We start from the raw sequence: 13,578 nt of genomic DNA, 5'->3' as shown, positions 1-13,578 counted from the left end.
TCTTGCATAGCGCCCAGCCCTAGGAGGGAACAAAACAAATTTATTCACACACATTCAAAGTGATTACCTTTCCGAAGGAGCTAAACTGGGTCCTGGGATGAAAGGTAATAAAACACCAACATTAAACCCGCAACAACCCACAATTAGTGATGTATTTGCCCGGACAACAAAATACCTGACCGCTAGCCCATGATGGAGAGAATGCACGGATGGAGTAGGTTTGTTGCCAAAGAGGTGCTGCCCTTCACAACTGTTGAAAAGCCATCTTTCAAAAAGTTGAACAACATACATTTTAATTGCACTTATTTTTTTTTTCAGTTTCATTTGAAATTTTAGTCAAAATAAATAAAAAACTAAAGTTCAAAGTTTGAAATCAAGCTGCCTTGCATTATTGTGTAGGCTATTGCTTAACAAAAATTACCTCATAGTACCACTTAGCGTCCAACCAGCGGTAATACCGGTCAGTTTGAACGTGAACACCGCACCGGTGTGAAAATTATGATATTGTGGCAAGTCTAACTACAACACATTATTTGATGTTTTACCTTTTTTAAATACAGTATACACTCATTTCAAATCAAATGATTGCAACACACTCCAAAACAGTTTGTGTAAACACAGAACGCTTACCACTGTGTAACATCACCATTTCTTCTAATAACAGTTATTCGTTTAGGCACTGAAGACACAAGTTTGTTAAGTTTAGCAATCTGAATTTTCCCCCATTTATCTATTATGCAAGTCTTCAGTTGCGCAATTTTACAGGGGCTTTGTTGCCGTATTTTGCTTTTCATAATGCGCCACACATTCTAAATAGTAGACAGGTCAGGACTGCAGGCAGGCCAGTCTAGCTCCGTGACTGCACTCTCTGCTTATGCTGCCGTGCACTTGCAATCCTAACTTGCAAGTTAAGGCTTTACTATGAAAAGCAGAAGCTATACATCATCACTGTCCAGAAGTGCCGCCAACTTCTCTGGGCTCAGTCTCATCTGAGATGGAAAGTAGAACAGTGGATTTGTGTTTTGTGGTCTGACAAGTCCACATTTCAAATAGTTTTTGGAAGAAACAGACATCATGTTCTCTGTGCCAGAGAGAAAAAGGACCATTCAAGCTGTTATCAGCATTAGGTCCAAAAGCCTGTGTCTGTCATGGTATGGGGTGTGTCATGCCCTTGGCATACTTTTTACATCTGTGAGGGCACTATTAATGCAGAAAGATATGTACAAATTTTGGAGAAACATACATTGCCATCCAGATGCCGTCTTATCCAGGGAATTTGCTGCATTTTCCAGCGTGACAATGCCAAACCACATACTGCCCGGATATTAAGTGCATGGTTGCATAAGCAGAGAGTACAGGTGCTAGATTGCCATTTAGTGATGATGGTGTTTAGTGTTTGTGTGAGTGACACTGAGCACTGTCTCTACATGTTTATTGGTCATTGCTCCAGGAATGGCCTTTATTGATGAACTTCATGTCATCCTGTGCCCTTTTGTAATTACTACGGAATTGGTGGAATGGGAAGAGAAATCGGCCCTGGATTTTACATAGAAACTGGCCCAAAAGTTGTTGGGGGTGGAATCTGACCCAAAAGTTATGCTGCAGCCCATTTCAGCCCATTTCGGCCCATCGGGAAAAGTCCCGGTTCTCCCGATGGTCAGTCCGCCCCTGACGGTGATTAACAATACTTTACAAAGTGAAAAGCAGATTTTTACAGTTTCAGAAGGTTAATATATCAAGTTTATTATTTAGTAATATAAACAATGGTAATGCACCGTAAAATATACAGGCATCAAAATTATATCCCATAAAGCCTGAAACGTGGTTACCGTATTTTTTACAGTGAATTTCTGGCAACCACAGCTGCCAGTTTTTTACTGTAAATTTAACAGGATTTTTTTTTTTTTTTTACAGTGATTGAATAATATGCTTTCCGTATAGCACTGGGTGGGGGTGAATAGAATTTTTTAATTGCTCCTTTTTGTTTTTATTAGCATTTTCCATACTGTCCCAACTTTTTTCAGAAGTGGGGTTGTATTTCATTTACAGTATATACATCATCCTCCATCGTCTTCAACAGCTAGAAGTCATTACTGGACTGGAAATGTAACAGAACAGTGGCTCAGTCTGTTTTTGTTTTAGTTTAAAAGAAAATATTTTTTCTCCTCTATATAATTCATATTCTCATGAATAAAAAAAGAGACTTGTCACCATTAGTGTGGAGATTATAGAAATTGAAAATGAGGGTTAGGTTTAATTGATTGGGGGTGGGGGTTACAGTGTGAAGAATTTACATGTTTTCATTGATCATGGTTTAAATTGGGGGTGGGGGGTCGTACTTGCTTGATTTTATTATTTGGGGGGTTACCAACCCCCCATCACCCTGGAATCTACGTCCCTGCTAGGATTAGTTGGTTAGGTTGGGACTAGTGTAAATCAGTCAGGGATACGTTTAATTTAGGGTTATGGCTAATTGATAAGGGTTGGTCTAGACTTGCTCAAAGGCCACACCCCTTTTCCAGCATCCGGGACTTTCAGCGCGAAGCTGGATAACACTACTTCAGACTTTCAGGAACAACCACACAAGGAGAAATTATCGGCTTTTCCCGCGATTTTAGTCAGTTTTGGAAATACTAGCGTTGACACGCTGCTTTCAGGCCTCATGTGACCTAACATGAGGCGTATTGTTGTAAAAGTTTGAGGTGACGGACACGGACAGTGCCAGTTTGTGGCTGTCACGCAGGCACGCGGGCTCGCGCTGGTCAGCGAGAACGCGCCCAGGTCCCAGTCTGTTAGAACAGACCCGAGTCCCGAGCGGAACAGAGACGGGCAGAAACGGTAAGAAACCAGCACTAACGGAGCCAACTGTGACGAAAGTCCAGTCAGGTCACTGAGGTGTAATTTTTGAATTAACGACACGAGAGTTGAGTGACATTTACACACTTTATGTCTGTGAGGACATGCTAGCAAGCTAACCGCTAACTAGATGTCACTAATATTGAAATTAGCTTCTAATATTTATTATATTTTATGACGTTTATCTCTGTTAAATTATAGTTAATATGTGTGTTTACTGAAGCGCTTAGGTTATTTCCATGTATTCTGGAAAATAAAGTGCTTTATGTTAGTCTGTCACGCAACTGAATGAGTGCTGGTTTATATTTAGCACCTCTACAAGAATATCAATAAAGATAGAGATTTTATTCATAGAATTATTTACACGTTTAACTGTAATTAGAAAACCCTGAAATATTGGCCGTGTGTTTATAGTCACACATTAGGCTAATGCATGACAAAGACAAAGGTGATGTTCAATACATTTGAATAGAAATATCTTAGTATAAGGTGTGAACAATCTTAAGATTGACATATTTGTCCTCGAATTTGCCTATATCAAATAAAGAGCTTTTAAAGGCTCTTACGTATAAGACAAAAAGTAAGCGAAAAGATACATTTGAAACTGCTTCTCTTTTATGGATCTAAAACCATAGGAACATTTGCACCCCAGCAGGACTAGTGCTTCATGCCTGTGATATTTCTCTCATCTGTCACATTTTATTATGAGGTGTATGTTCATGTCGTGTGCCCATACACGCATGACTAAAGCCTCTATTTGTGGGTGTGTGGCGATAGTGCAAGAGAGTAAGGTCAGGCTTATCTAACCTACATTATCTAGCCTTTGAAATGTTTTATGAAATTTAGTTGAGGAGGGAGTTTAATAACAAAGCAGTTTACAATGCAACATTTTCAGTAATTAAACTGTCTTTGTTGTGTACTGTGAGATTGCTTATTGCCACAACAAAGAGGTTAGAAAGCTTGTAGTTTAGACAAGTAGACCACCTTTCAGAGAAGAGACTGCAATTGTCTGTTTTCTACATTATACAATCCCAATTCAAGAGCATTTTGTCATTTTTATTTTAGTCAACTATGCTTAAACAGTAAGCAAATATTTTTGTCTTCATTAGCAGAATATTACGGGAAGGTTATTGATCCTTATTTGGCCACGGACGTGTTGCTAACATGGGTACGCCAGGATCCGGACGAAAACGGGCCCAAATAAAAGATCGTTTCTCAGCGGAGGATGAAACTTTGAGCAGTATTGCCAGAGAGGTAAGAGGTGTATCAACATCTGACTTTATCTCACTGATGTCATCTTGTGACTGGTGGTTTCCTGTGGCCACATTAAAGGAATACCCAAAAATAAACATTCTGACATAATTTCCTCACCCTCATGTTGTTCCAAATGTGACTGACTTTCTGTCTACCATGGAACACATAATGAGAAAATTAGACGAATGTACAGCCTGCTTTTTTCCATGCATCACACACATACAGTGACCAGGGACTGTCAAGCTCCATAACAGACAAAAATAAGCACCCTAACAGTAGTCCATTTGACTTGTGCGCTTTGTTCAAATTTTTCTGAAGCCATATGATAATTATGTTTTTCAATCTTGTTCAAGTCTCCTTTGCACTTTATATTTAAACTTGACACATCCCATTTGGTAACAACATAAGTTTTTGGTGTTACTGACATCGGACCTTTTGGAGCTTGACAGCCCCTGGTCACTTTATGCTGTCATTGTTTGGAAAAGACCAGCATGTACATTCTTCAAAATATCCCATTTTGTTCTCCATGTAAGAAAGTTATACAGGTTTGTAAAATGAGGATGAGTAAATTATGACAGAATTTAAATTTTTGGGTCAGCTATTCCTTTAATACATCGCTGGGCTGCGTTTCCCAAAAGCATGGTAAGCCTAAGTAGTACGTAGAAACCATTTGCGCCAATGGTCTATACGATCAACTTAAGCTTGCGATGCTTTTGGGAAATGCAGCCCAGAGCAAAATATTTTTTCATTGTAAGCATATACTGAAGAATGCGGGGATGCGCCAGAATCATCACCGATATTGGAGAGTAATTAAGATGCTGCATTCATAAATGTCTCTTCTACCCGACAGATATGACTGAAATATGTATCCTGAGAAATCACACCTGACTTTGTGACAGCCCTAGGCTCTAAAAATAGCAAAAAAAGAGTCGGGAGTGGCCTGTGCTTTTTTATCAGAAACACTTTCAGCCTGTCAATCATTGTGCATGTTTGAGTTTCCTGACATTGGGCTAGCTGACATGTTTTTTGTGGGTGGGGCCTTGGAGAGAGGGCTTGTGGTTGAATCAATGAGGCCGGTCTAATTCAATGTCTAGTCTGGCGGAAGTTAGCTAAATAGCTAAAACCACACCTGTAAAATTATGCTTTTTTTTTATCTGAAATAAAATATGACACTGCTCCCTTTATTGTTATATATTGCAAATTCTGTTCCACTCATTGTTACTTCACAAATGGGGGGTCCTAGTTGAACTCAAGTGACATTCAAAGGTGAAAATGGATGGATCTCATCTCTACATTGGCTTTGTTTTCATGCACAAATTTTCGTCAATCCAAATAAATTCAGTCCGATTGCAGATTTTGAATGTACCTTTTTTATATTCCCTAAATTTTGCAGTTCAATACAAACATTTGTTTCCATATGCATTACATGTATTCCAAACAAAACTTCTGCGCATGAGAAGAGCGTCAGTCGTTGCATTCTGTAGAAGCGGAGAAAGGCTGAGAAAGTGAGAATGGCACCAAAAACCTTCGCTGGTGTTTTTGCTTTGTTGAGATATCTAAAAAAAATATGCCAGAAAAACGTTCTTCTTATGTTACTCACGCTACTCGCCAAACAAAGAATTAGAAGCAGCGTCTAATACCCTGTCTGTCTTAACCATATATTTGCTTCATGCCCATTCCTCCTCCAATCTAACCGCAGGCATCTCTGGATTAGGGATGGGCATTTTGGTCATTTTGTCTACTCGAGTTCTCGTCGAGTACTCGAGGGGCAATGACATGTACATAACTGTATATATAATAACATGTCTGACAAACGTCTTTGGCTGCTGCATTGCGTCTTGTTGTTCCAGTGTATCGTCTATTCATTATTATAGGCTGTTGTAAAATAATCTGTTACAAAATGTTCAAAAGATTGCATTATCAAAATATAATGCATCATATTTTGTCAGGTGACTGTCTGAACGTCTATTTTCAAATCGCGGTTGGCTTAACAGGAGACGTCATAACCATTGCGTTTTTAATATCCGTGTTATGTTGAAGTTCAGTTTTGAAGAAGCTGCATTCTGATCCATTTTGCTGCGCTCTGTGTAGCTGTTTGAAACACTCGCCTGCTGTATATGCGTTGAGTCCACTGCCACACGCCTGGTGTGTGTGTGTCTCCCCAAGTGTTCGCTCCTGTGGGTAGAGTCACGATGCTCCGTATTGTTGCTGTGATGACTCATGAAGCGTTCCATTCAACTCAGAAAATCGAAATTTCCACCTTACAACTGGGGAAAGTGCAGTGGAATGACAAATTATTTCGGACTTCTAACTTGGAAACTCGTGCGGAAATCTTCAACTCCCATTTCGTTGAGAAGCAGGTGTGTGTTACGTAACGCAAACATTTCGGTTTACAGTCAGTGACAAACATTCACTTTTATTAAATAATATCCATTAACGAGTCTTACAATAATGATAATAAAATGTGTTTAGCAAACGTTTTGCAGAGACAGGTGTTCAAAACATGGTTAATTTCACTCTCTTTTGATTATTGTAACGATAGCATTACAGCGTTGCATATCAGTTTGGTTGCTATGAGTAGCATAGCTTTCCCTCAAAGCTATGCCACTACCTAGTCAAAAATATAGCTTTGCTACTGAAAAGCTACTTAGTTTAAAAACTAGCGAGGCTACCACCTCGCTACTCAAATGTAGTTAAGCTAATAGCTTCGCTATTTGTAGCAAAGCTACTGCCCATCACTGCCTGAAGCTGTTTGGAAAGTTTAGAGTGGATCAGGACTGTGAGCGGTGTAATTCTTCCTCTCCTCAGTAAGGCGCGAACTGCATTGCTGCTCTCGTGCGTCATCATTAGAGTTTAATATGATCTCATGTTATGTTAAATGAGATCAAACGACTATTCGAAAATGAACATTTTTGTAGACAATTTTTTGTTGTCAATAACGTCGACTAATCGTTTCAGCCCTAATATACACCACTGCTCCGTGCATGAGCACAAGGTATTTTAGAATCCGATTGAGAAAGTAATCGGATTCAAATATTTACATGGCTAATATTTTTCTTTTAAACTGATTAAAGTCTACACCACCTCCTTCAATCGGATGGAAATTTCATTCGAATCCAGCTCTATCTGATTATTTTTGTGTTTACATAAAGGCTTTTCAATCCGATTGAGCTATCAGTTGGATTATAAATGAATTATTTGTTTGCATGTAAATGTGGCTACTCAGGTCCAAAAGGTTTGAAACTGGATTATAATGTCAGTCAGCAGCCACTCATTGCTCTGTTGTGATGTGTCGATATGTAGACGTTCAGGTTCTGTTAGTTGGAGCTGCAGCTGATGTAGTTTGACTCACAGCTCGAGCAGGGAGCAGCCAGTAAGGACTTGTCTCAGATTTTTCAGTAGCACACATGTGTGAGCCCATGAGTAGAACACTCTGACTGCTATCAGCTCTGCACTCTGGGACTCTTCTTGCTGAAATTAACTTGTATAACCCAAATTCATAATTACTGAGCCCTCGTGACTAAATTGGATGACCTGTATGTTTCGTATTGCTAAGCCTTCTCATCAGTCACGATTATATAACTGTAACTTATTCCATATAGGAAACATTTCTTGTTGCTGTGATAATAGATTAGTAGAAACCTGCATCTATCACTGAAAATAGTAAAACTAATAAGGATAATGTACAGCCAACTGGTCATTATTACAAAATAAACCTGACAGGGTGATCAGGACCCTGATATAAAGTGGTCATTAAACAAAAATATTTCACCACTCAGTGCTGTGATTGACTAATCACAATCGAGTCTTCCACAGAGCCAGTTTAAAAATGTAAATAGTGGTTTGATATAAAGAGCAGATTTTTCTGCAGCAGTTTAGGAAAGCAATCAGTTTAAAGGTTGGTTGCTGACACGTTTCTAGCCAGTTGTTTGTTTAATATTTAGCGTATGGGAAATTGTGAAGGAAATGAAAGACCGTGGTTTCCTTTTGATACTGTCACTGAATAAGCAAGTTCGTGCGGGTATCTTTCCTCACCTGAATATGGACCATATAAGGTTTGGAAAGAGGGAACAGAGAAATCTAAAGCTAAAGGGTGTGGGCTGTACTGCAGAAGTGAAACTGTAGTCATTGTGAAATATCCGAACATTTAAAGGGATAGTTCACCCAAAAATGAAAATTCTGTCATCATTTACTCACCCTTGTGTTTTTCCAAATCTGTATGACTTCCTTCCATGGAACACAAAAGTAGATTTTAGGCAGCATGACAGCCTCAGTCACCATTCACTTTCATTGGGAAAATTATGCAATAAAAGTCATACCGGTTTGATTTGTTGATTTAGTAAATGTTGACGTAATATTCATTTTGTGTGAACTCTCCTTTTAAAGCTGCTTTATACAGCCAAGTTATATTGGCAAATTCTTTAAGAGTGAGCTGACATCTTTCTTTCCTTTGCATGAGTTCACATCTTCCAGATTTATCGAAAGTTCAGTGAATTAACCGAACATACCGTATTTTTACAGTTAAGAGAAACTGAATTACAAGCTGATCCATTGCATTAGGGCATTAGCTACTAGATACTGCTGACATCATCTTGAAGTGTCACTGAAACTGGTGTCACTCCACCCATGCAGTTCAAAGATTATGAATCATAGTCTACCTTCAACACATAAAAAACTTTTGCTTGTTTGAATAAACCTGTCACTGGGTCCACCCATCTGAAGTTTGCTGCATAGGAAACTCCCTAATTGTTTACAGAAAGCTCTGTTAACAAAGTATGGCATTCAATTTCTCTCTGCTTGTTCAGGGGACATAGAGGTAGATTTGAGCTGAGCCACCCCCTGTGGAGGTTACTTATGTTACTGGGCAGTCTTGTCACTTTGAATCGCCAGTTATCCACATGGTCTATTACCCCCAGAATAACAGAAGAAAGTAGTCCATGTATCTTAGTGTATCTAGGACAAGGTGTGATGTTTCGTTTGCCTATACAGTATACTGGCTTGGACTGCTGTCTAAGGTTCAGTGAGAGGTTGAAAAAGGAATTTGTATTTGTTCAAGGTAAAAAGGCAAAACTACTGTAGTACAGTTATATTCTTCAAAGTTTACATTTAGACTAGCTGTTGCATCTAATACCTACAGTACTTTAAGCAAAGACAAAAAAATATTTTATATCATGCATAAAGAAAAAAAGGTAAATATTTGTACTTAAGCAAGGACAAAAGTGGAAAGTCAGAGCAAAATGCTTACATTTTTGTTTGGGGGAAAAATATGAAGGTGCACTATTGAAGGTATTCTTTAAGACTGTAATGATAATGTGTCACAATATTATATTCATAATATGAAACATTGACTTACTGAATTTTAACTTGACAGAAGACACCATGGCTGATAACATTTTTCAGAGTTTAATATTTTCAGGAATGTTTCAGGAAACCTGTGAGACGGCAAGAGGAGTCCTGACCAATCCCCTTATAGCACATCAGATAAACAAAAGCCTAACTTGACCAGACACTCTCAGAAGGGTACTAAGCAGTGTCTGCATGACATTTTTGGACACTTGTTTTTTATTTATTAATGTTTATCTTACCTATATAACCAGGTCGGTCCCTTTGAGATTTGAGTCTCCTTTAAAAGAGAGACCTGGCCACAAAGGCAGCAACCAGATCTAGACAGGACAAAAGATACTACATAAATACAGTGCTGTGCAAAAGTCTTAGGCACATTAAATGTTTTACAAAAATATGTGTCTTAAGACGGTTATTTTATATATTCCGCTTTAGTGTGTCAATAACAAATATCTGTTTTATATTTCCAAACATTCAATATAATACAGCAACAAGTGGTATGGTCCCCACAGAGCCGGATCTCAACATCGAGTCAATCTGGGATTAAATGAATAGGCAGAAGCAACTGAGACAGCTTAAATACATAGAACTGTGGCAAGTTCTGCCAACAACCTTGAATAACTGTGCCCAAGTTACCTGGAAGAATTGGTGCTGTTTTAAAGGTGCACTTTAAATGAAGTGAATTGATAAATGAAATTATTTATGGCATTATTTTTAAAAAACATCCTCACTATACAATGTTTTTTCACAACTGCCTTGAATGTTTGCACAGTACTATACATAAAACGACAACATATTAAAACTCAAGAAAACGGCACAGAAAACATAAGTCTTTTTACCCATTTCAGAGCAAGCTTTATGAACAGTCATATGCACATTCTTGTAGATATTCAATATCTAATAGATATTAATGCACTAAGTTTTAAATAATGTTATACGCTGTAAAAATGCTTTCTCTGTCTACATCAATGAAAAAGAATGAAAAGCAGCCTACTGCAGTCCGAAACATAATTTGCATGCAAGGACACACCCAATCCACAATGAAAGTGAGCAGCACCATGTGACAACTAGATCATAACTATTATAACCAACAGGTTTGTCTACACTGTAATTGCAAGGTGATGTACATAGTTTTTAATCTGAGTGTAAATAGGCAATCATTTTCTTACATTTATTTATACTTATTTGATCAGGTTTTAGAAGCTGCTCATATCAGTGGGCTTGAGTAATTTTCCACATTTGTACACAGTAATTTTCACTCGCAAATGTGTCTGTAATGCTTACACTGTAGAGCCCAGAAAGTCTATACCTTGTTAGGTGTGTGTTAAATGGTAGGATATATTAACATTGTGAGTGCTCTTCGAATAATGAACCAGAGTAATAAAGGCACTTTGCATTTTATTGTGATCTGCGATAAGAAATAGTCGTTAACATTTTAATATCCTGCTTTGATAAGCTGAATTGTCATTGTGTTGTCAATCCGTGGCATCTCATTGGTTTTTCTGACCATAGAGCTCTTGTTCTGCAGAATACAGTAAGATGGAATGGCTATCTTGCAGTGTGTAAATGTGCTTCCCCTGCTCAGATTTCTGTTGCAGTCTCATGATGGAGGCTCTGCTGGTCTATAGATAGAGCTAGAGACACTGGGCTCAGCTGAGCTGCTCTGGTGAGCGGGTCAAACTGTCAGACAGCTCAACAGGTGCTGAGCATAAGATCCAGGTCTGAATCACACACACTTGGGCCACCCTCGCTGCCCTCCCCATACGTGTAAAAATTTTGGCATAAGCCTTTTTGAAATGCTTGTTGTCAGTTCGCCTGATTTGTGAAGTTGCTAGTGTCTCTCAGTGCGTAATTGCTTCCAGTATTGTAATGGTATATTAATTAGTGTGTTGGTAATTGGGCAGTAGGGGCAGGTCAGATTGCGCACATCACCAGTGTTTTTATGGAGAGGAGTGAGACATGTTGATCTGAAATTAGACACTGTTGCTGAATCATGTTAGTTGTTTTTCATCTAGTAAAAAGTGCTGTAAGTAATTTCAGCTGTTTTGCTGTTAGCTTTACACTCGACATAGCCACTGAATTAGACCGCTCCATCCCTTCAACTCCACGCCCATTCTAAAACCCTGCCCTTCAAAGAGATATCAACAAACCTGAAGTCAGCAAAAATTAAGATGCACAGTGACTGAAAAGCCAAAAGTGTTTCAGATTGACTAAGTTTTTATATAAGCACGAGCAGCTCCCCTGATTTCTCATTATATCTAAGGACACCTATTTCAGTGATATCTGTCTGATATTAGGGAAGATTTTTGCAAACCCCTTAAATAATCTTTGATTAATCTGATTCAAGGATATTGCTGAATTAGGCTTCCTTTAAGCCACCAAATGTTTTACCTAACATTTCAGTGCAGTTTTACAAGGATGCCCAACAAACCATGGTTTCTCTGCTCTTTTGTCATGTCCATTTATCTCAGTGGACATTATTCTCTGCATGATGGATAGCACACGAATGTAAATCGATGACAGTATTATAAAGTTGCTGCTTTCCCATTACTGTGATCCTGTGGAAAATATGACGACTATCCCTCAACCTCCAACCCTTGTGGAATGTTTAACAATTTATTCATAGGACAGTAGAGAGAGACAGGAAACTTTGGGATCGGGACATGACTCAGGTTAGATTTGAACGGCCTCTTATACAGTATATGTTCTTATATAAGGCCTCTGAATGTGTGCTACTAACTATGCCATGGCTCTGAAAACTATTCCCTTTTGTGTTACAATTGTTGACTTCTAAACCATGAGCCTAAGATGCCAGCAAAATCAGAGAAAGTAGTGGAGACACAGTCATGTTTCCTTAAGAGCTACGGATGGTCTTTCCGCCTGTTCCAAGGATAAGAGAAAATGATCACTTGATTTACATTACTGTGCTGTGTACAGTGTCTTGCAGAATTTTGATTTAGCAGCTAAACGGGTCTCATGATTTCTCTGAACATGCAAGTGTCCAGATTGAGTCCTTCCTGCTCTGACTGTTTGATGCTAGAGCTATTAAGATCAATTATGTTTCCTCTCTTGTGCAGGCGGAGGCCAGACTTGCTGCGAAGAGAGCTGCTCGTGCGGAGGCTCGGGACATCCGGATGAGAGAACTTGAGCGGCAACAGAAGGAGGTGAGTGTTCGAGAGCAGATGAAACATGGAGGACGAAAACAAACACTTGAGCTTGAGCTGCCTATAGAATAGCGATCATGTTAAGTGTACTTTAATGTGCAGTATCTCCTGAAGGGCTTCAGAGCTACAGAACTCTCCTGTGCCTCTGGTCTGTATCCAGATCATGTGTTTACTAGATTTATTACTTTCAGGTCTGTTAAACCTTCAGATCTGTCCTTTGGCTCTGTTCCAAAACCTAATGAACTGCCTAAGTAGGCAGCAATTTTAGGTATCATAGGTGTGCTCCCAGCTTGAAGGCTGTTCCAAAAGGCAGTTAATTTACTACTGGAAAGTATAGATGAAACTATTTAATTAAATCCAATTTAAAATGGACTATTTTACAGAATATTTGTGTGTGCTATGTATTTGTGAGCTGCCTATGGAGATCAGGCAGATCTCTAGGTTTTGGCACAGAACCTCTGTATTTTGTTCAGAATATGCATGATCTTCCACAGATTATCAGCTCCCTTTTGATGCAGTGAAGCCAAAGTTGAATGAGAATATTGTTCATCTTAGTGGGTTTCAAAATACATTTCTTGTCTGTTTTAACAGTTCCAAACAGTTCCAGATTCACAACCCAAAATAGATGCTCTCTGTTGCCTGAATCAGATTTTAGCTTGCTGACTAAGCACATAAGTGGAAACAGACTTTTGAAAATACAGTGTGTTTCCAGTGGTTTAAGACAGTTGTGAATGATGCAGTTTGTCAGTGTCAGCTGGATCTGTCAGTATTTTCTGTTTATGAGTTTGCAGACATTTTCTTGCACTCACAGACCAGGCCCCAGTTGTGTTTCTTAATAAGTACATACATTTAGTAAGGGTAATTGCATCTTTATGTGTTCATTCAACAATATGTTTGTTTGTGCAAATGTTTATGACTGTCAGAATTCACAAGAAAATAATTCATGTGCGCTTTGCATATC

General features: G+C 38.7%; 1 protein-coding gene across 27 annotated transcripts in view; it reads left to right on the top strand.

Moving 5' to 3' along the window:
• The first annotated feature begins 2,531 nt into the window (after window positions 1–2,531).
• Window positions 2,532–13,578, top strand: part of lrrfip2 (leucine rich repeat (in FLII) interacting protein 2) — a 41,819-nt gene continuing 30,772 nt past the window's right edge. For 26 of the 27 annotated variants that reach the window (XM_051651385.1, XM_051651383.1, XM_051651384.1 and 23 more), the window contains exons 1-3: window positions 2,532–2,838; window positions 3,966–4,110; window positions 12,531–12,617. In XM_051651385.1, the coding sequence (XP_051507345.1) occupies window positions 4,021–4,110; window positions 12,531–12,617 (177 nt within the window). In that variant the 5' untranslated portion in view covers window positions 2,532–2,838; window positions 3,966–4,020. The remainder of the gene's footprint in view (window positions 2,839–3,965; window positions 4,111–12,530; window positions 12,618–13,578) is intronic. The other variant, XM_051651359.1, reaches the window with a different exon arrangement.

The sequence above is a fragment of the Myxocyprinus asiaticus genome, chromosome 23, assembly GCF_019703515.2.
Source record: "Myxocyprinus asiaticus isolate MX2 ecotype Aquarium Trade chromosome 23, UBuf_Myxa_2, whole genome shotgun sequence".
Taxonomy (NCBI): Eukaryota; Metazoa; Chordata; class Actinopteri; order Cypriniformes; family Catostomidae; genus Myxocyprinus; species Myxocyprinus asiaticus.
The sequence above is the reverse complement of the archived record's forward strand: the minus strand, read 5'-3'. Positions and strand labels throughout refer to the sequence as shown.